At 40.2% G+C, this 21,693-nt stretch overlaps 1 protein-coding gene across 2 annotated transcripts in view; it reads right to left on the bottom strand.

Moving 5' to 3' along the window:
* The window catches only part of MAD1L1 (mitotic arrest deficient 1 like 1), a 456,900-nt gene that overhangs the window by 401,245 nt on the left and 33,962 nt on the right, over window positions 1–21,693 (bottom strand). For both annotated transcript variants that reach the window (XM_081169503.1, XM_081169504.1), the window contains exon 10: window positions 4,795–4,881. In XM_081169503.1, the coding sequence (XP_081025629.1) occupies window positions 4,795–4,881 (87 nt within the window). The remainder of the gene's footprint in view (window positions 1–4,794; window positions 4,882–21,693) is intronic.

Below are 21,693 nucleotides of genomic sequence, written 5' to 3' on the forward strand. Positions count from 1 at the left end.
CTTCTGATCAGCAAGCTCAAGAGGCTCAGTGGTTTAGATCACAGCGCCACCAGCGTCCCGCGACATGACTTCTAATGCAGCACAATTTCCTATTGGGCTTTCACTGTTAAAAAAATTAAAAAATCAACTCCTTGCATAGGAGGTTAGTTGCATGGCTCTCTAAAGTGTTTTTTGTATAAATTGTGGGCTGAAGTTCATATGAGGCGATGTATGGTAGCAATGTCCAAAGGTCTAAGGAAGGCATCAAGTTGCTAGCAACACACAAGGTAAGAATGGTGGAGAGGCTGCAACATTCCTGGAGGGAAGATGAGAGACAGCTGGCCTGTAATAAAGTAGCATGGATTTGGAAATACGTGCCAGATGAAAGAGTCTGTCCATCTATCCAGGCTTCTCAAATGTCTGAGAATGAACTTTTATTAGCTGCAGCTAAATACCCAAAACCATGGGCCTAATTTGGAAGTTCTAAAACTTATCTGCAGCTTTAAAGAAACTTCACTATAAACTTAGCTTAGAAAACTGCACCTTCCTAGGCTTCTGGACAAAACTTACAGAGAAGCTAGAATCAAAGCTTCACATTTACGAGCATATTTCCATCCTTTTTTTTAAAAGAACTGCATATTTATATATAAGCCTCTCCTCTGTTGTGCTCTGCACAGACAATCGGTATGAGAGCTAGTCTTTATATAACCACCTGATAATTAATAACAATTAGCCTACTTATTGCAAGTGGCTGCTCAACAATAAAAGACCAGGACAATGAAAGACAGAGAATTACATGTGAAGAAACAGAGGAGAACATAATTTCATTCAAAACTATCTGTGTCAAGCCAGTGCATGTTACACTTAGAACAGCAAGGAACTTCTTAAGCAGAAGCCTTTCCCACCTAAGAATGCCAAAACAGCTCAGACCACCTGCCAGCCATGCTAAGTAAGTTAAATGTTAATTTTAGATACAGCCAAAAGAAGAACAGTATGACAGCATCAAATTCACCTATCATTCTGGTAGCTAAAGCCAATGCAATGAAAGCACAGTGTGGGCAGGAGGTAGCAAGACCAGTACTAATATGTTCAGCCATATTTCCATTTCATGGGGGGGGGGGGGAGGTTGTAAGCAAAAGACAGTTCATTACCCATCACCACCTGAAACAAGAAGTGAAAATAAGTTTGGTAAACTACATCCACTGGTGGGTGGTCCAAACATTATGAATATAGGAGATGCCACAGGGACTTGAATTAAGCCCACTAAGCTTTGTGGTTATGGGAGGAATTTGAACTCAGTTTGGGCACTACTATAGAAGGGTCTCTGTCTCTAGCCTGTCACTCTCAGCTTAATGTCAGGTGTTGGGGTACCTGGAGAAGGGTCTTTTGTATTAAGTACTCCCTACCAAATGTTTAAGGGCTATAAAAGGTAAAAACACTTTAAGAATACACATCAAGGTAAACAAAACTACAGGCAGGCAAAACAAGCCATTAACACCATTCTGAAGGCCCCACAGAACACTTGCAAACTAATCCCCATCTACTGAAAGAAATCTACACCCCACCCCCCCATCATAGAAGGCAATCTACAGCATTGACAAATAAGCCACATCTTGCTTATGTCTTCATAGCTTTCCTATTATCAAGCCAAGTTTCAACATTGCTTTCAGTTAGAACTTAAACCTACAAGCTTCAACAGTTGGACCCATAATCTTGCCATTAAACAAAGCCATTACACTTCAAGATGGCTACATAATAAATAGCTGAAACCATCATGATCACAACTGTTACCCACTGTTGCCAATGCATTTCACTAGTACTGTATTTTTCGCTCCTAATACGCACTTTTTCCTCGGGGAAAAGCCCCTAAGAGCCGCACACACGCTCTGCACGGCTCTTGGGGGCTTTTCCGCGAGGTGGGAGAAGGGACTGACTGGCTGCCCTTCTCCCTGCTCAAGGAAAAGCCCCCTCCACATGCACGCTCCACATGCTCTTTTCCCAGAAGCCAGAACAACAAGAGGGGTCGCTGCACAGCAATCCCTCTTGCTGCTCTGGCTCCTGGCTTAGCCGCGTGAAGCCTCTTCAGGGCAGGGGGAGCCTTCATCCCGCTACCCTGAAGAGGCTTCGTGCGGCTATCCCAGAAGCCAGAACAGCAAGAGGGATAGCTGCACAGTGATCCCTCTTGCTGTTATGGCTTCTGGGATTCAGAATATTTTTTTTCTTGTTTTCCTCCTCCAAAAACTAGGTGCGCCATGATCTGGTGCGTCTTATAGAGCGAAAAATACGGTAAATACTAAATATTTTAGAAACTATTATAAGCCATTTCTTTCTTCTCCATCTCATCTCATCTCATCGGTTCTGTGGATAGCTCTTAGGGTCGTGGGTTCGAGCCCCCATTAGGCAAAAGATCCCTGCATTGCAGAGGATTGGACAAGAAGACCCTCATGGTCCCTTCCAACTCTACAGTTCTGTGATTCCATTATTCACTGGGCACTATGTGATTAGATTTGCTCTTAAAAAGCACAGGAAGTTCTCCTGGGAATTTGGAAACAATGGAAGAGTTAAAATACAGGCATTCAAATGTCACTTAAGGCAGAATAAAATATTGCAGCTAAAAGGAGCACTTGACACTTGGAATCTGAACTAATTATAGTGTCTTGGAGAACATGAAAGTTTTAACTTGAAAGAGCTTTTAGCGTCAGTGGCAGTTACTGGTCTCTTTGTACTCAAAAGGGTATCTTGATCATTTTTTGTATCCCCTCCTTACATAAAAATTAGTGCATGACTGTGTCCAGCATGAAGAGATACTTACGTAAAACTGTTCTGTCAACAAAAACATCAGCCCAGGCAATTAATAAATGAAATAACAACATTTTCTCTGTGTGGGATCATGATCCACACCCATTTTAAAAAATATACACAGTCAATTATTTTTATTTCTTTTAAGATACTAAGCAAAACATGCTTCTCAAGACTCTTGATATCAACCATGAAGAAAAGTTACAGATGGGTAGCCGTGTTGGTCTGCCATAGTCAAAATAAAAAAATTCCTTCCTGTAGCACCTTAAAGACCAACTAAGTTAGTTCTTGGTATAAGCTTTCGTGTGCATGCACACTTCTTCAGATACACCATGAAGAAAAGGTTAATCTTGGCTGCATCAGTGAATTTTACACTTTGGCTAGCAATTTTAACAACTGGCTAAGCAGTTTTAGCTGCTCTTAATAAAACACACTTTAAGCTTTTACTGCCCAGCTTGAATTTGTTTGCCATTAGCAAGAGGTTACAGGGAAAAGGCAATAATCAACCAGAATTTATAAGAGACCCTTAGGAGGTAGCATAGAATATGCAGAGACTCAGGGAAGTGCATTTAACCACTGCTGAAAAACAACCTCTGCCTGACTGCTTTGGGCACAACACTTATAAAGAACAAACTAAAATGTTTGATAAATGCAAAGCACCAGAAACCTAGGTGATTTTTTAAAAACTTTGTTTCAGCATTGTTTTTAACAAAGGGCTGGTATGGGAGTAATCAGCCCTGGCAGACTCCCCAGGGTGGGGAGAATAACAAGAATAGACATCACTGCAGCCTACCACCAGAAAATGAAATTTTCCTGGGAATCAGCTGCACATGGCCCAGAACACCAATGCTTATTCTTAGACACTCAATGGAAAAATGCATTTCTCCAGTGCAACAAGGTAGAGAGCAGGACTGCTACCTGAACTCATCCTAGCAAAGAAACATGTAAACTCTCTTAAGATATATCACTTTCTTTTTCTTTTTTTACTGAAAATGTAAAAGCATGCGCAAATTTGGTAAAATGTGTTGACATTACATAATTTGCATCCTAACCTCCAACATCAGTTGCTTACATATCAAACAAACTCGGATCTCAAAAATGACACTTTTGTAATTACAGCATCCCATCACAAAGCCCCCTTCATTTGTGATATTTCTTTGACAGGAATCTGCAAATAGCTAGTAGGTGAATTCAGACATGGCTAATAGAAATATAATAGAATTGCTTTCACTATAAATCTGGAAAGTGCAATACGGACATTTACTTGCACCACATTTATCTAGAACAACTTTGCCTGGGTCTCTTCCTACTGGCTAACAGCAAAGCTTTATAGTTCAATGTGATTCTTGTCTAGTTTCACAGGAAAGACAATGCAAACTGTTGTAGAAACATGTGTTTAAACCTTCTCAGTCTCACAAGCAGACTAAGTAACATCCCCATCAGTTCTATTGGCAGCATTTTGATAACTCTGCACTGATTTCAAGTAACAGACCCAAGATGAACTATGTGGTCAGGAACACTTTCATAATGTAAAGGGTCCTCAATATAAAGAGTGGCCATATCAAGCAGCTTCCTCATTCATGCCACATATCTAAATGAAGTATTCCTACAATTAAAAGTAACTCATGAACCAGAGCAAAAAATATACATGCCCACAGAAAAGTACACCATTTATTTTTTTATCAGTAACCTCACAGCTGCCAGGCACACGCATACTGACCTTGTGAACAAAAAGGATGCTTGACTGCAAGCCAAAAATTATTTCCCAAACATGAGAAGAACTCAAACCATTCAGAAATCCTGCATGCCCAATGACTTTTAGTCTCATCTGAAAATTGCAAACTTTATGGTATGGACACCCCTCCCTCTCTCTCTCTCTCTCTCTCTCTCTCTCTCTCTCTCTCTCACTCACACACACACAAAAGTGGCAGCAAGTTTCAGTGGATTTTGGCCAAAATTCATGCCATTTCTTCTTATACATAACAAGTAAAATAGACAGTCTGTTGACAGCCATACCTGCTCGAGATGGCAGAATTCTGTTCTTTCAGAACAAGTTCACGTTGCTGCAGGGCAATGATGTGCCTGGAGAGATCATCAGGGCTCCTAAGTAATTGGAGGACACAACAGTCACAGTTAAAGACTACCAGATATACTAAGGGTAAAAACAGATTGTTTCATATCCTAGAAAGATTCTAAATATTTCCATGTGGCCCGTGGAAGAGTCATGGAGGGAATGGTCAGATTCCCAAGAAGGAATGGAAGGAGCTTCAAGTTGGAACTGGAGGATCCTGAGGAACATCCTAGTAGGATGGGGGAGTTGGATTTTGGGCCCCAATAAGTGTCTGATACTGGGAAGGGTACAGAAGTCTGAGGGATGGAGATCCAGACAGCAGGTTGTCTGAGGAGCACAGCGTCTCTACAACATCTGAAACCCTTTAGTCTAACATCTCCTGCCATGAAGCCGTCCCTGGAGCCTCCTCTTGCCAGTGGAGAGCCTCCTGCTTCTGGGGAGGCAACTGAGAGTATACTGCTGAGCAGGCCTTGACTCCACCTCCATGGACATGCTAGCACCAGCATAAGGAAACCCCACAGAGTCCAGCCACTTGAAAGAGTGCCTGTTAACTTGGACTGTGCCAGATTGGCTATCCATGCATTAGGTGGTCCATCACATCTCATTTAATACCAAATATGTCAGTCACATGTGCTTTTGTTTCTGCTGGACAAAAGCAAATATTGTTATGTCAGTGGTTTATGTGTTCAATACTATTTGAAATGCACTGTACCTACTAATACATGCTTATAAATTGCATCTTGTCTGGTCTTCTGTAGTATGAATTATCTCTAGTCAAGCAGACAGAGAACTTTCTGCATATTGAAATATATTTGATCTTTCCCTACCATCCACATATGTTGATCAACAGGCCACAAACACATGCAGGCAACAGGTAAAGCACTTTTTAATAGTTATTTTTAATCTTTTCTAAAAGTACCAATAAACCGGAAGATGGTATATGTTTAGTTAACTTTCAGTAAGCATATACAGGTATTTTCACCAAAGATTTGAGCCAGCAGAAGAGAGTGCAAAAAATGTTCCATATGTTTCTAAAACTCAATAAGGTCCTGAATTAGTATAATTTAACTGGTGAATTAGAGCAACGCAGCCTTTGGGTTTGAAGCAGATTTCTGTGCACTGTACAGCACTGCCCTCTGTCGAATCAAAGAGCAGGAAAAGCCAAGTAGGATTTTTAAAAACGAATAGAAGGGACAAGAACCGACAATAACTGGAAAGCGTTCATTACAGTAGATAACCGGAGAGAAAAAAATTTGTTGCCAAGTACTAGACAATTTCTACAACAAATAGAGGAAATAAAAACCAGTATTTAAAATGAAAAAGCTAGTAAAAAAGCAAACTTCTCACAGGAGATATTTGAAACAAAAGTATCTTTCTTAGAATTTGTTCCTCTCTCTCATCTTCAATGCACTCTTTTTATACCCAGAATGTCAATGTAGAAATTTTGTTTCTAAAGGTGTAATTTGATAACATGCTTGCCATTTCTGCTAGAAAACAGTTGAGAGAAAAAAAAATATCAACTAGTTTTAAAAAGGCTCATCTACCCGCATTCTTCTGCTTTATCCCACTAAATGGATCACATGTGGCACTTCAAGACCACATCACCATCTAGTCTCCCATAGACACATTCAACAGTCTCCCTCAGATGGGAGTAGGAAACTCACACCAGCTGGATTATTTTTATATACAGAACTCAAAGCCATGCTGGATATACTACCTTGAGAGGTATAAGCTGAAAGCAAATAATATCAACAGAAAGTCTCTCAAAAAGTGCTACCTGTTATGTGAAAGTCTATGTAACTCAATGTATACGCCTGCCTCTTTTTTGCATTTTGGGGCAAAAGGGTCAGTTCTACTTCCTCTCCCTGGTGAGGCTCACATCCTAGTCAGTCTAACAGGTCCGCTTCCACTCTCTGTGGAGTTGGTAGAATTATTTCCTCATGCTGCCCTGTAGCCCTTCTAGGCTAGCCCAGGAAAAGGGAAGAAATAGCAGCAGATGCAGCAAGACTTCACTTGAGGGACTCTAATTTCTTCTCAACTCCACATTGCTGCCAAGGTAGGAGAGCTGTCACCTTCCTAATAGTGCATCTCTTCCTTGTGCTACTGTCTCCGAATGGTACTAAGCTAGTCCATCCCAACCATGGCAAGAGAAGGCAATTAACAAACCTTTCAACAGACATGCGGCCCCTCCAAACAACCCTTTCCTGAGGCCCTTCCTTTACAAGACAGGAAAGAATTCTTGACCATTATGTTATGGACTTAAGCATTAAAAACTGAATACGGGTGTATAATTAACAGATGGAGCATAATAGGAATAAAATAATTTAAGTGAAAGAGGATAAAGGAAGGTTGGAGAGATTTAATTGCCTTCGTCAAATTGTGTTTCTCCAACTCAAGGGTCAGAAGTGCAGGGATTCAAGTATATCTAATTAAAAATGTTAGCTGAAGGCACATTGGAAACAGACACACAGGCAAAGAGAGCCCATTTTCTACATATGCAAAAGTCAATTGCAGCACAGTGTTCAGCAAAGAGATAGACAGATATGTATGCAATTATTTTAAAGATATCTTACTTTTGACTATATGTGCAGCACACAACCTTATTATTATCAACACACTCTTTCAACAACAAAATAAATTGAAAACATCATGGAGGCACCCTCAGTCGAACCACTGGCACCTCTTAGACTATGTAATTGTCCGAGCTGAAGATCGTTGTGATGTGCTCCTTACCAGAGCTATGACAAGTGCCAATGACTGCTGGACAGGTCACCAATTAATACGCACCACAATGGCTATCAAGATTATACCTCAACGCAGGCTTCAAGGAAAAAAACCAAGGCGCAAAATGAACACTCAAGCCCTTCAAGATCCTGTTAAGTGGTATTGCTTCCAAATGACTTTTAAGGACCATCTGCTTTCAGAGTTCCCTGACAACATTGAGGAACACTGGACCAAGCTAAAAACATCCACTATTGCAGCCTGTGAACAAACTATTGGAACAAGAAACACCAGGAGTGGTTTGATGAGAATGACAGTGAGATAGAACACATTATTGGCAAGAAAAGGAAGGCCTTTCAGATCTGGCAAAGAAGTAGAAAATGTGCCACTAAGAAAAAAACCCATGCCAATGCTAAGGCTGAGGTTCAAAGAACTAGAGATCTAAAGAACACCTGGTGGATTAGAAAAGCTCAAGATATCCAGCACCTAGCCGGCACTCATGATGCACAGTTTCTTTAACGCCACAAAGACCATCTATGAGCCAATAAATCATGACATATGTCCCCTACGCTCAAAGGACAGTTGTTGTTGTTATTGTTTAGTCATTTAGTCATGACTGACTCTTTGTGACCCCATGGACCAAAGCACGCCAGGCATTCCTGTCTTCCACTGCCTCTCACAGTTTGGTCAGCTTCAGTATGCTGATGACAACGTAATGTGTGCACACTCAGAGGATGACCTCCAAGCCATCCTAAATATCTTCGCAGAAGCTTACAAAAAGCTTGGCCAATTGTTCAACATTCAAAAGACCAGAGTGCTGCACCAACAAGCACAAAACAACCCGTCTGCAGCACCACAAATCAAACTCAATGATGTAACAGTGGAAAGTATTTATCACTTCTCCCACATGGGCAGTTATCTTTCCACAAGGGCTGACATTGATGCCGAAATCCAGCATCGCCTGAGCTCTGTGAGTGCAGCTTTCTCCCAATTGAAATGCAGAGTGTTTGAGGACCGGGACATTTGTAGGGAAACCAAAATGCTTGTTTACAAAACTATCGTACTACCAATCTTACTCCACAGTCACTTATAGACCCACTATTAAGACCGTGTTCATGAAAGACAATCTTACTCAGCTACAAGTGGAAGAAGAAGAAGATGCTTGACAAGGGCAGGAATATGTTTTAATAATCCAATATACAGACTTTGCAGTGATAAGCAAATACATTTATCTGATTACCAATGCTTAAACTGAATTGTTTAACTGGCTGACAGATTAGGACCCTAATAAAAACTTGCAGAAAGAGCAGTTGTGTTAGTTTGTTGCAACAAAAAATGTAATATGGGTTTTCCAGAAGGTTTTTGGCTGCCCTAAATTAACTGAGATCTCATTTGTCATGTTTATTTCACTTACATGTTAATGAACCGAAAAAGTATGTCATTGTCAACGTTTTGTGCTGAATCAACATCTCAATTTCCCCCACCACTACCAATGGCCAATAGTAATTGAACTGAACTACTTTGTAAGGGGGGGGGGGAATCAAGTACACAAAGGGTAGTTTAAAGGTTATATTCAAAGAATGCAAAGCTTTAGTTAGAATTTATTTTTATTAGAACATCTATAAATATTTCAAGATGTGACAACTCAATAGCATGAACTTCCTTTACATAATTTAGACTGGGGGTGTGGAGTGATGAAGACACTGAAAACTGTTATCATATTAATTTTAACATGCCTGAAGAGCTGCTTGCATATGCACTCCCTGGGAATAGTGTTCAGAAAAAAGTTAATTATAACTTTGATTTTACATTTGACTAGCAAGCCATTCCAGCTGCCCAATTTGACGTCTACAGTATTCATTTTTTTATAATATTAACTAATATTATGAAACAATGTATTTTTTAAAATACTCTGACAAGGCATAACGACAGATTCCTATGCTGCAAGAATTGCTGGTTCTTAGAACCTGGGGTCATTCAACAAAGCTGAACACTGGGAGATTCAAGGCAGATAAAAGGAAATGCTTCTTCACACAGTACATAGTTAAACAATGGGATTCCCAACCACAGCATGTCGCGATGGTCACCAACTAAGACAGCTTTATCTCCATGAATTTGTCTTTCAAATCCATCAATGGCTACTAGCTGTTTGTTTGTGTGGCAAGGAGAGCCACTGCCAGTAGTACTAAGCTGGGTGGTCCAACGGGTGGACAGTAGTACTAAGCTGGGTGGAAAGGATCTGTTCCAGAGCCCCGGTCAGATCCCGAGGTTTCCGCAACTGGAGGGATTGCTTCTGCGCATGCGGCGAAATCCGGAAAAATACTTCAGGGTTTGCTGTGTACACAACCAGAGGTGTGCGTATCCAGAGGTACTGGATGCTACCTCTGTTTACGTACTTAATTCGTTCCGGAGGACTGTTCTTAACCTGAAGCACCACTTTAGCTAATGGGGCTTCCTGCTGCAGCTGCGCCGCCACTGCGCGATTTCTGTTCTCATCCTGAAGCAAAGTTCTTAACCCGAGGTACTATTTCTGGGTTAGTGGAGTCTGTAACCTGAAGCGTATGTAACCCGGGGTACCACTGTACCACTGTAACCCAATTTATAATCCACTTTGCATGTGTGTGTCAAAGCTGCTTAAAAAGAAAAAACAAAACCTACAATATCCACAGTGCTCCATTCTTCCTCTGAAGCTAGAATAGAAACTAAGCAGGCTGCCAGAGAAGGGAAGCCCACTCCCCTATGCTCAGCATAAGCTGTGAGCTATGTAGCATCTCTGCCAGCCCCCAGGAGACTAGTAAAAATTTTGTAGGCTAGTAAATTTTGCAAGCTTATATACAAGGCTTTACCAAATACAGCTTCTGCCTACTTCTTTCTGAGCCAACTGAAAGGAGCTCAAGTACAGATGGCATTTTTCTACTTGGAGAATAAGCCTTCCAGCAAACACTATTCATTATCTGAATAGAAATAACCAGCATTTAGAATTCAGAGGAAAAGATTCTGCCCTGAAGGTACACATTAACCCAGCACGAGTTTAAGGCACTAAAAAGACAAAAATCACTCTTAAAGCAAAGCTCTTTGAATTTCTTTGAAGTGTAGATAATTTGAATTGGAATAATTTAAAGATGATTTTTGGAAATTTAAAACTACTCAAAATGAATGAGAAGTTAGCTTGGCGGCAAGCAGTCCCCATCATAATTGCTCCTCTTTTTTATGGAACTAGCTTTTAAAACATTGCATAGCATAAAGCCCGTGAGCTAGACAATCCTCGTTCAGACCTGACCTTGGTCATATACTTCTTTAGTGGCCCTGGGCATGCAACACTAAACCTCAGCACCCTATCTGCAATATGAGAGCGTCACTACTGCCCTGCCTTGCAGGGCTGATGAAGGGGTTACAGTGGTGCCTCGCAAGACGAAATTAATTCGTTCCGCGAGTTTTTTCGTCTAGCGAATTTTTCGTCTTGCGAAGCACGGTGTCGGGAAAGTTTTGGAAAAGCTTCAAAAATCACCAAAGTCTTCAAAAACCTCAAAAAAGGCTACCACACCGCGTTCTATGAGTTGCTCCTCGAAGTCAAGTCGCAACTGTATTAACGGTGTTAAGAAAAAGGAAACAAACTTGCAAGACGTTTTTGTCTTGCGAAGCAAGCCCATAGGGAAATTCGTCTTGCGAAGCAGCTCAAAAAACACAAAACCCTTTCGTCTAGCGAGTTTTTCGTCTTGCGAGGCATTCGTCTTGCGGGGCACCACCGTACTTAGATACCGATGCCATGAATTTCTTAAAAGTTAGCCCACAAATCCATTAAACAAATAAAAATAATTTAATAGCTGTTAATTGAGTAGGTGCTTAATGTAGCAGAAAGGAAATAAACACATGTAAAGATCATTCCAGTGGAAAATCAGGAGCTTTCTCTAGATTTAAGGGAAATAATCAGAGTTCACATAGCGTAAATATTGTAATATGTATTCGAAATATTATATTCTTTGCAAACGCAATATGCAAAATGCAGCCCAGAAGATTTCAGACCAAACAAACTTTCCATATGCTAGATCCCAGTATGGACAGTCTAGTATTTATATAGATTCAGTGGAGAATCGCCTAAAACATGAACTCAGATAATTTTTAGTTCAACAAGTAGGATCTCAATTTATTTTTATTCTAAAGAAAAGTAAAAAAACTATAACGGATACAATCTGCCAAGTAACATATTCTTATATGCACAGGGTAAGTTTCTGCATACAGAGGCAGCTTATTGCTGTCTTTGTCAAAGAAGTGACCCCCTACACACCCAAGTTCCAAGCCTTTTTGTTATTTGTAGTCCAATTATTTGTGGTTCAAATGTGGGAATGACACTTAATCTTGAATTATGATTGGTCTTTTTACCCTTTTAGTACCTAAATGTTCATCAGCAACCTACATTATTCTTCCCAGATTATTTTTCCCTAAGTTGTTTTGTTTTAACTAGCATATGTGGCACATCTTGTGGCTTCATTTTGTTTTAAAGTATAATAATGTCTTTAATTAACTTTATAGGTGGTATTAATATTTCTGGCCTTATAGCTTCTGTGCCTGCTCTTTCCTAAATTACATAAGCTTATGGTGAATAATATGAGTATTACTCCATATAAAACAAGCAACCAAAGGTTGATTATTGGATAAATTATATACATGCTAATACGATGTTGCCATCATATGTTTTAGTCCTGGTTTACATGATAAATCCTTTAGTTTTGAAAAATTTAATTTTTATTTAAACATCCACTCAAAATCACAATTTTGGTTCAGTGCCAATGGACTAACAATGTATACATATACAAGGGAGCACAAATAAGACTGTCGTCTATGAGTTGGGCAAGAATAAAGCCAGGAGTTCAAGAGGACTGCAACTTTAAACACTGTAATAGTATAACATCATCAGAAAGCCCCCTCACCAGCAAAAAAATAATAATCATAAAAATTGATATTTCTTTATTTTCAAGTTACAAGTCATGGACCTCCATGTGATAAGGCTATTGATTTTGAGATTTTCACAGCAGTAAACAACAAAAGAAAGAATTTCCAGTCTCATATCCAAATCAGCAATTACTCGTTCCAATAGTGGTACCTATCTAGTAAGGACAGCAAGAAGTAAAGTATCAGATTAAACAAGCAGAACAAAAGGAGAGACGACTTCTTGTAGCACTTTGCTTCTCCTCTTTCCCTCTGCTTGAGATTTGTTTGAGGTTACTATTAAAAAATTACAAAAACAAACAAAATTCTGACAGATGCATTCTGCTGCATTAGCTTGAGCAAGAAATCGTAACACATATTTCCTGTACCATTGACTCTGTTCTGATTTGAGGCTGGATTTCACTAGTAGCCAACAGGTGACCCCCAAATCACACAAACAGTCAATGCGTGCAACCTCAGAGAAGTGTCTGTTGCGAAAAGAACTTTTTTATCTGGCCTTATGGAGAAATCTGGGAAATCAGGTTTATTCCAATTAATTCAGTACAAATATAAATTGCTAGGAATGAATAGAAAGACTGACCCCTCAGCTCTTAATGATGCAAGTACATGTGCGTACAAGCTCAATTTATAGCAAAAGCTTACGCACAGGGATGCACTTTAATTACTTTGCTGCTGCACAATACCAGAACTCACAGAAATTGGGCTGACCCAATTTGGGGTGACAGAGGGCATGCTTGCCTTGCTCTCACGCTCCTGTCTGTTGCAGCAGGCCTGCTATGCACCTCTCTGAGCTTCCACATGTAAACAAATGATTCATTCATAAAGAATAGGAAAGTAAAATTCTCCATATCTCACTGATACTTATGAAATTGCAGAAAATTTTCTAACTCCTGGTTCTAACAAACCACACATGCACAAACAAAATATGATCCACAATACCACCTACCACCCATGGTCAAATAAAAATAATCTGTAAATCAGAATCCTAGTTTCCTATGGATTAAAGACTCAGCCTCAGAAACAAGCTTTGGGACTCAGCTTACCATAAAAGAGAGGCAAGCAATGCAAGTCTCTAAATTCTTCTCCAATTTGGATTAAAAATTGTAGCTGTAAATTAATTCCTGAGACAGAGCTGACCCTAGGATGAGTAGGACTATGCTCACAGTGGAAACTATTAGGTCAGGGGTCCCTCATTGGGAAGCAGGCGTAAGCTTCCTCACCCACACCACAGTCTGGGTTTCTTCAGGGACAACTTCTCTATGACTTTGCTAGGAGGCTAGTTTGAAAAGTTGTCCCCCTGAAATATTTAGCATGCAGGCCAAAAGCCTCTGACAATTAAGATCCTCAGTACAGGGTGGGTTTGGCTCCCACCTCCAGTTTTTCGGTAAGCAGATCATCAAATCAGCCCCTATCAAAGGTAGAGAGATATTTTAGCTCTGCTAAGGGATATTTTGTTGAGCTGTCCAGATTGACTTGGCTATCCAGCTATTTAAATTGTTTGGCTCATTTCAGGGCCAATCCGATGGAAGCCAAGGAAAGGCTACCCATCCCTACATCTGATACTGCTGATCAATTATTTTTCCTGGAAAGTCTACCTGGATATAACCAATTTAGACCCTGAGAGTTGAATCCAGAGGAACTTAGTTACACCTCTGATTCCACTGAAATCAATGGGACACTTTAGTAATTAACCTCCGGATCCAACCTGAAATTTATATTTATATGCACTTGCATAAACTTACAACCAACACCTTACATGCACAATATCATAGACTGTCTTTCTATAGCAGCCTTATTTTAAAAGACTTGAATCTTATATTAAGATTTAAAATGTGTAAATATATTTTAATGAATCAGTAATCAACTCAAAATTCTTTAACTGGCTGGCAGGCCTATTTGCTTGTTATAAACACACAGGTCAGGTGCTGTACTTAATTTAAATGCAACACACACAGAGAGGCATACTTTGCCATCCTCCGTCTTCTGTCTCTGCCTGTCTCATTCAGCTGTCCACAACCTGGCAACTCAGCTTAAGAACTTCACAAAAAATGAATTATACGGATCCCCAGACACATGTAAATAAAATGAAGAAATTTCAGATTTACAGTCACTGCCTTCAAACCCCCTTCTCCAGCTCAGGGAGGATTAAGAGGACTTCAAAGCAGCCCAAGCTCCAATTAAACCAGTGTGACCACCCCAGGGATGCAAGAATATTCCTCTGATTAGCAAGATGCACTCTTTGAACTGTTTAGCTAGGAAAAGGTTTTCAGAACTTTAAACAAATGCATTAATTCTCTGTGGGTTTTTAAGCATATTTTTTAAAATAAAAAAAACCTCAGAATGTTTAAAAACAAGAACAAATTACAGCTCAGGTCAAAAGTCTCATGGAAACTCATTAATAGGTCAACTATCAGTGCTTCGGATCTGAAAGTACAAAATGAACCACAAGAACTCCTGCAAGTATCACAGTACAATAGATGGTCCCTAAATTAACTACCTTCTCAGTTTAGAATCAAAGAGTCGTAGAATTGTAGAGTTTGCTGGATTTTGCAATTCAAATGGACTGTGTCTGTGATTAGGCCAGAGCAGACAAGCTACATGGAACATGAGGCTGCTGCCTTATATCAAGCCCAATCATTGATTTATCCAGCTCAGTACTGTATACACTGCCTGGCAACTGCTCTCCAGCATTTCAGACCAGAGACTTTTCCAGCCCCAGACTGAACCTGAGATCTTCTGCACGCTCTACCTGTCAGCTACAGCCCTTCCCTGTGACTAACCTGAAAATCAACCAAAGCCCCTTTCTATGCTTTCCTACAGACTTAAACAAAACTGTTTTATAGAAGTGATTCGTAGGCAACTTACATCCACCAGGAGCAAAGGCTCAATATTGCCCTTCCATATGTATTGTGTCTGGAAGATTTTGGGAATCACATGGCAGGACCGAGACTCAAACAAAGATGTGCTCTTCCAAGCCCACATTCTCAGCATGTTCGCACTTTTGTCACAGCAACGACATCTACACTGGCTTGGCCATGTATACAGAATGCAAGATGGTAAGATCCCCAAGGATGTGCTCTGCGGGGAGCTTGTTTCAGGCACCAGGCCTGTTGGCAGATCAATTCTGCTTTATAAAGGTGTCTGCAAATGTGGCATGAAGGCTGGCAACATTAACCCGGCTACAGGAATCCCTTGCAGATGACAGCAGTGCCTGGAGACACACAATCAGGTTGTATATTCACAGCAGTGGCCCAAAAATGACCGATGGGAGAAGGCAGTGAGAAGTAAAGCCATGGTGCATCTGTAGCAGTGAAACTGGATGGCTTCATCTGTCCCAGCTGCAATAAAACATCTCTCCCCTATATTGGTCTCTACAGCGACAGCAAACGCTGTCACTCTCCAACTGGTTGACTTTACCACCAATGGCACATTTTTCTGTTTTCTCTCAAGACAATCAGATGCCAACAAAAAACAAATTGTTTTGCTTGAAGACTCGCCTTACTGGACAAAATACGGGTACATGGCAGTTAAACATAGTTTTCACCAGCTCAGTTGTGTTAAGTGGATCACTGAGTGAGGAGGAAGGAATGGTAGAATATGTGCACTGCATTCAAAATGTTTCAAGCTTTATTCCTAGCATCTAAAGCTGAAAAGGGCCAGATAGCAGGTGATAGAAAAGGCCTCTGCCTGAGACTCTGGAGAGCTGCCCCCAGTCACAGCAGATAATATGCATCTGAACAAATAAAAAGCCTGACATGATACTAGGCAGCTTTCTGTGTTCCCCAGGAAGACCCGTTTATCCTAAATAGAACCCATGGCAGACATGTATGGGTTTTTTTTTTTTTTAAAAAAAGTGATCCCACTGAGATCCCAAGATGAAATTTTGCAGGAATATGAAATAATTAATAGAATGGGGGGGGGGGAGAGACTTTTAATCATATTGATTTAATATCACTTTTTAAAAATTTAAATTTTGTAACTTTAAAATTTAAAGTAAATCCATCATATTAAAGCCCATGACGTTTTGAAGAGATTGGTATTTTTGGTTTTGAAATATCTCAGTTCTGGGCTGAGATTTTAAGGCCAAACTTGTCATATATAATTTTGAAATTTCAAACCCACATAACTCAAAAACAAAATGGGATAATTTAAAAAAAACCCTAAGATCTGGGACCTTTTCTTATACTGCCTTTAGGAAACTGAAACGGAAAATGATATAAAATGGTAAGGTAAAATGCACTGGATCACTTGACATGGAATGCCCAAGTTTGAGGATGTAATCCCAAGATCTTTTGTCTATAATCTTTGAGAATTCTTGGAGGACAGGTTAGGTCCCTGCAGACTGGGCAAATGCTGTCCCTATCTTCAAAAAAGGAAAAAAGAAGACACAGGTGACTACCAACTGGTGAGCTTGACATCAATGCCAAGAAAGGTCCTAGAACAAACAGTCTGTGAAAACTTAAAAAAGGATGCTGTGATTACTAAGACCCAGAATGGGTTTCTCAAAAACAAGTCATGCCAGATGAATCTCACATGTTTTGTTTTGTTTTGTTTAAAAAATACTTATTAGAGTTTCCAATTTTTTACAAACAAAAAGAAAAAACCAAACATAAAAACATTAAAAACACATAAATTTCATAGCTTATTTTTTCATAACTTGTTTCCCCGACCTCCTCATACCTCCCCTTCTTGTATATCCAGTTCAAATTATTTATACAGCAAATCCTTATCTCAAAGCATTACAGCTTAAAAAGAAAAGAAAAAGAAAAAACCTTATTTTCTCTCCAACATCTTAGATTATTGTAACTTTAAATTCTTGCTCACACAAAAAAAACATTTTATCATAATTACAGCTTGAAACCACTTAATTTCAATCCAGCATCATTCAACATTCCTTAATTTTACAATATTTTTGTAAATAGTCCTTAAATTTTTTCCAGTCTTCTTCTGCCGACTCTTCTCCCTGGTCACGGATTCTGCTAGTCATTTCTCACATGTTTTGGCAGAGCTAAAAGCTTTGTGGATCAGGGGAATGCTGTGAACATAGTGTATCTTGATGTCAGTAAGGCTTTTGACAGAGTCCCCCATGATATTATGAAGAAGCTGGTAACATGCAGGCTGAACGAGGTAACTGTTAGATGGATTTGTAGCTCACTAATGGTTACTAATCATCCTGAAAAAAAGTGACAAGTGGGGTGCCACAGGGTTCTGTCCTGGGCCCACTGTTATTCAACATCTTTATAAACAACTTGGATGAAGGAATTGAGAGACTGCTCATCAAAATCGCAGATAACACCAAACTGGGAGGGATAGCTAATTCCATAGAAGACAGATTCAGAATTCAAAGTAACCTTAACAGATTGGAGAGCTGGTTTCAAACTAACAAATTGAATTTCAAATTGAAAGGTTCTGCACTTAGGGCAGGAAGAACCAGATGCACAAATATAAGATGGGGGACACCTGGCTTACTAACAGTACATGTGAAAATAATATAGGGGTCTTGGCAGATCACAAGCTTAACATGAGACAACAGTGTGATGCAGCAGCAAAGAAAGCTAATGCTATTCTAGGCTGCATCAACAGATTTATAGTATCCAGATCAAAGGGAAGTAACAGTACCATTCTATTCTGCCTTGGTCAGACCACACCTGGAATACTGTATCCAATTCTGGGCACCACAATTTAAGAAGGATGTTGACAAGCTGGAACATGTGCGGATGAGGAGCAACCAAGATGATCAAGCATCTGGAAACCAAGCTTTATGAGGAACGGTTGAAGGAGCTGGAAAATGTCTAGCCTGGAAAAGAGGAGACTGAGAGGAGATATGGTAGCCATCTTCAAATATCTTATGGGGTGTCACGTTGAAGATGGAGCAAGTTTGTTTTCTCCTACTCTGGAGTTAAGAACTCAAACCAAGTTACAAGAAAGGAGAGTCCAGCTAATCAGGAAGAACTTTCTGACAGTAAGAGCTGTTCGACAGTGGAATGGACTCCCTCGGAAGGGAGTAATTTCGTTGTCCCCGAGAGGAGGCAATGACAATAAAGATATTATTATTATTATTATTATTATTATTATTATTATTATTATTATTATTATTATTATTATTATTATTATTGTTGTACTCTCCTTCTTGGATGTTTTTAAGCAGAGGTTGGATGGCCAACTGTCAAGCATGCTTTAGCTGAGATTCCTGCATTGCAGAGGGTTGAACCAGATGACCTTGGGGCCCCTTCCAACTCTACAATTCCATGATTCTACGATCATATACATCAATGTCAGTGTATACACAAATAAGAGTAGAAAATCCCCAGTCATGTTAATAATTTAAAACCAGCCACCATACATCACCCTTTCTATAAAAGGTATAAGACTTCCATATGCAACGGACACCAAAGCCGGTGTATTAATCCTTTGGAGAATTCCCAGCTGCAGAATTTGCAGAGCTCTTCCTGTTCCAACAGAGTATGCTGCCCATTCTACAAATGTAATAAATACCCTACATTTCATAAATATGCAGTTACTTTAATTTTACATTCTCTCTCCCCCTGAAAGAGAAGAAACCACCCCATAACAACTTGATCTTTCAGTTAAGTACAGTGGTGCCTCGCAAGACGAAAATAATCCGTTCCGCGAGTCTCTTCATCTAGCGGTTTTTTCGTCTTGCGAAGCAACCCTATTAGCGGCTTAGCGCTATTAGCGGTTTAGCGGTTATTAAAGGCTTAGCGGCTAAAAGGCTATTAGCGGCTTAGCGGCTTAGAAAAAGGGGGGAGCGAAAAAAATCGCAAGACTCGCAAGACGTTTTCGTCTTGCGAAGCAAGCCCATAGGGAAATTCGTCTTGCGAAGCGCATCGAAAAACGGAAAACCCTTTCATCTAGCGGGTTTTTCGTCTTGCGAGGCATTCGTCTTGCGGGGCACCACTGTATGCTCTAATGCTGTGTACATAGTGTGAAAGCTTCCGCATCCAAAGGAGTGATGGACATTAGAACAAGTGATAAAGAATGAGTGTCTGTGTGCCAAAGGCATTCAGTGCTAAGGCGGTATAATAAACCCTTAAGAAGAAGCACTATCATCCATAAATAATGAATAATTCAGAAAGAAATTGAAACAGACTTGAAAATTCATTTATAGAAAGTGAAACTGCTGGAGAGTAATCACATTAAAGCTGTAAACAGTGGCATTTCAGCAATTACTATTCTCCTTTGCCAGCTCATGCCCTAACAAACTGGTACATTTGTTTAGTTGCCTGAATCTGGCACAGAGCTGAAATCAGCCAAACACAATTACAGCTCCCTGCATCTTTACCACTGCTCCTCTAACTAGAATTAAGATCCGGGGTGGATCACTGTCAGGCATGCTGACATCTCCTCAGCTTGGCTCCTGGAAATGAAGTTTTGATAACTTTAATTGCCTAAATACATTTCTTTAGCATATGCCACAGCAACATAGCTATAGCTTTTTAAAATGCTGTGTGCATCTGAAAAACACAATCAGGACCATGTTTTACTTTGACTTATCACTTTTTGTTGAAACTCAATTAGAATTTGATTGCTTCACAATGAATTAGTAGGAGCTATGAAGTGCTGATTATGGAGGCACCTCTATCGGAAGAGAGTTCCAGAATTTAGGGTAGTGGTCCCAAATGTGGCTTCCCCCATCTAGGTGAAGGTTTCTTTTAATTTGGTACGCATCAATTTATGCAGTGTCCTCCCAGAATGAGCAATCTTTAAATGGGTAATTGAAACAAACCAACAGACAAAAATCAGTAGGTGACACAGTGATTTCATTGGAGAACGAAATCATATGTTTGTCTACTCTCCTTCCTTTGCCTTGAAAAGTTCAACTGCACTGTGGTGCTGCTCTCCTTATCGAGAGGTGGTGGACTCTCCTTCCTTGGTGGTGTTTAAGAAGAGTTTGGATGGCCATCTGTCATGTATGACTGAGTTCTGATTCCTGCAATGCAGGGGGTTGAACTAGATGACCCTTGGGGTTCCTTCTAGCTCTTCAATTATATGATTCTATGAAAAGGTGTCTCTCATATATTATGCTTTGTCTACAGAACACTGTGGTCATCTGAATGTTACTTACAGAGGACAAAGAATTATAGGAACACATATAGTTGCCTTATACAAATCAGGCCATAATACTATTTAGCTAAGAATTGTCCATGATGACTGGCAGCAGCTTTCCAGGGTCTCAGGGAGTGGACATTCCCATCCCTTCCTGGAGATGTTGCGGACTGAACAATAAAACCTCTGCAAGAAAAGCAGGTGCTCTGTCATGGAGCTGTGGTCCTTTCTAATGCAATATCCTACAGAATGACAAATACTGTCTTGTTTAGTCATTTAGTCGTGTCCGACTCTTCGTGACCCCATGGACCAGAGCACGCCAGGCACTTCTGTCCTCCACTGCCTCCCGCAGTTTGATCAAATTCATGCTGGTAGCTTCAAGAACACCATCCAACCATCTCATTCTCTGTCGTCCCCTTCTCCTTGTGCCCTCCATCTTTCCCAACATCAGGGTCTTTTCCAGGGAGTCTTCTCTTCTCATGAGGTGGCCAAAGTATTGGAGCCTCAGCTTCACGATCTGTCCTTCCAGTGAGCGCTCAGGGTTGAATGACAAATATATCTGAGTGCAAAAAGTTGTCAAAGAAGTAGGTCTTCTTCTTGCACATTAAACTGAAAACAGCTGCTCTCTGAAATGAAGCTATTAAACAACTTTGAGCCCCACACTCAGATGTTCCAGCTACTTCTGCAGGGCACTTATGATCAATGGGCACACTGCTAGAGCTAAGCAGAATCCAACCACTTTACTCAGGTAAAGTGCTTTTTCAATATATAGGTATGGTCTGAAAAGCTCTATTGAGAACATGAATCCTCACTATCATACTGGGGGGAGTTTAAAGAAACTAAGAGTTTTAACTAAAAAGTATTTCCATTATGCTACTTTCAGCAAGTATAAAACATACAAAAGAAGCAACACTGTTCATGCTTATAGTCAGCCTCAGAAACTCTATCGATTACCTACACTAGTTGGATGGCAGAGAAAAGTAGTTTTTGAAAAGGCTAGCTCAAGACTCTTCAGTTGTGGTTTGTTTTTGTTTTTTACAGGAAGTGGGGCAGGGGGAGAGAAGAGGGTTTCTCTTTTCGCCACTCTTTCCCCACATACACCATCCGCC

This window comes from Podarcis bocagei (genome assembly GCF_964188305.1).
Source record: "Podarcis bocagei genome assembly, chromosome: 14".
Classification (NCBI taxonomy): domain Eukaryota; kingdom Metazoa; phylum Chordata; class Lepidosauria; order Squamata; family Lacertidae; genus Podarcis; species Podarcis bocagei.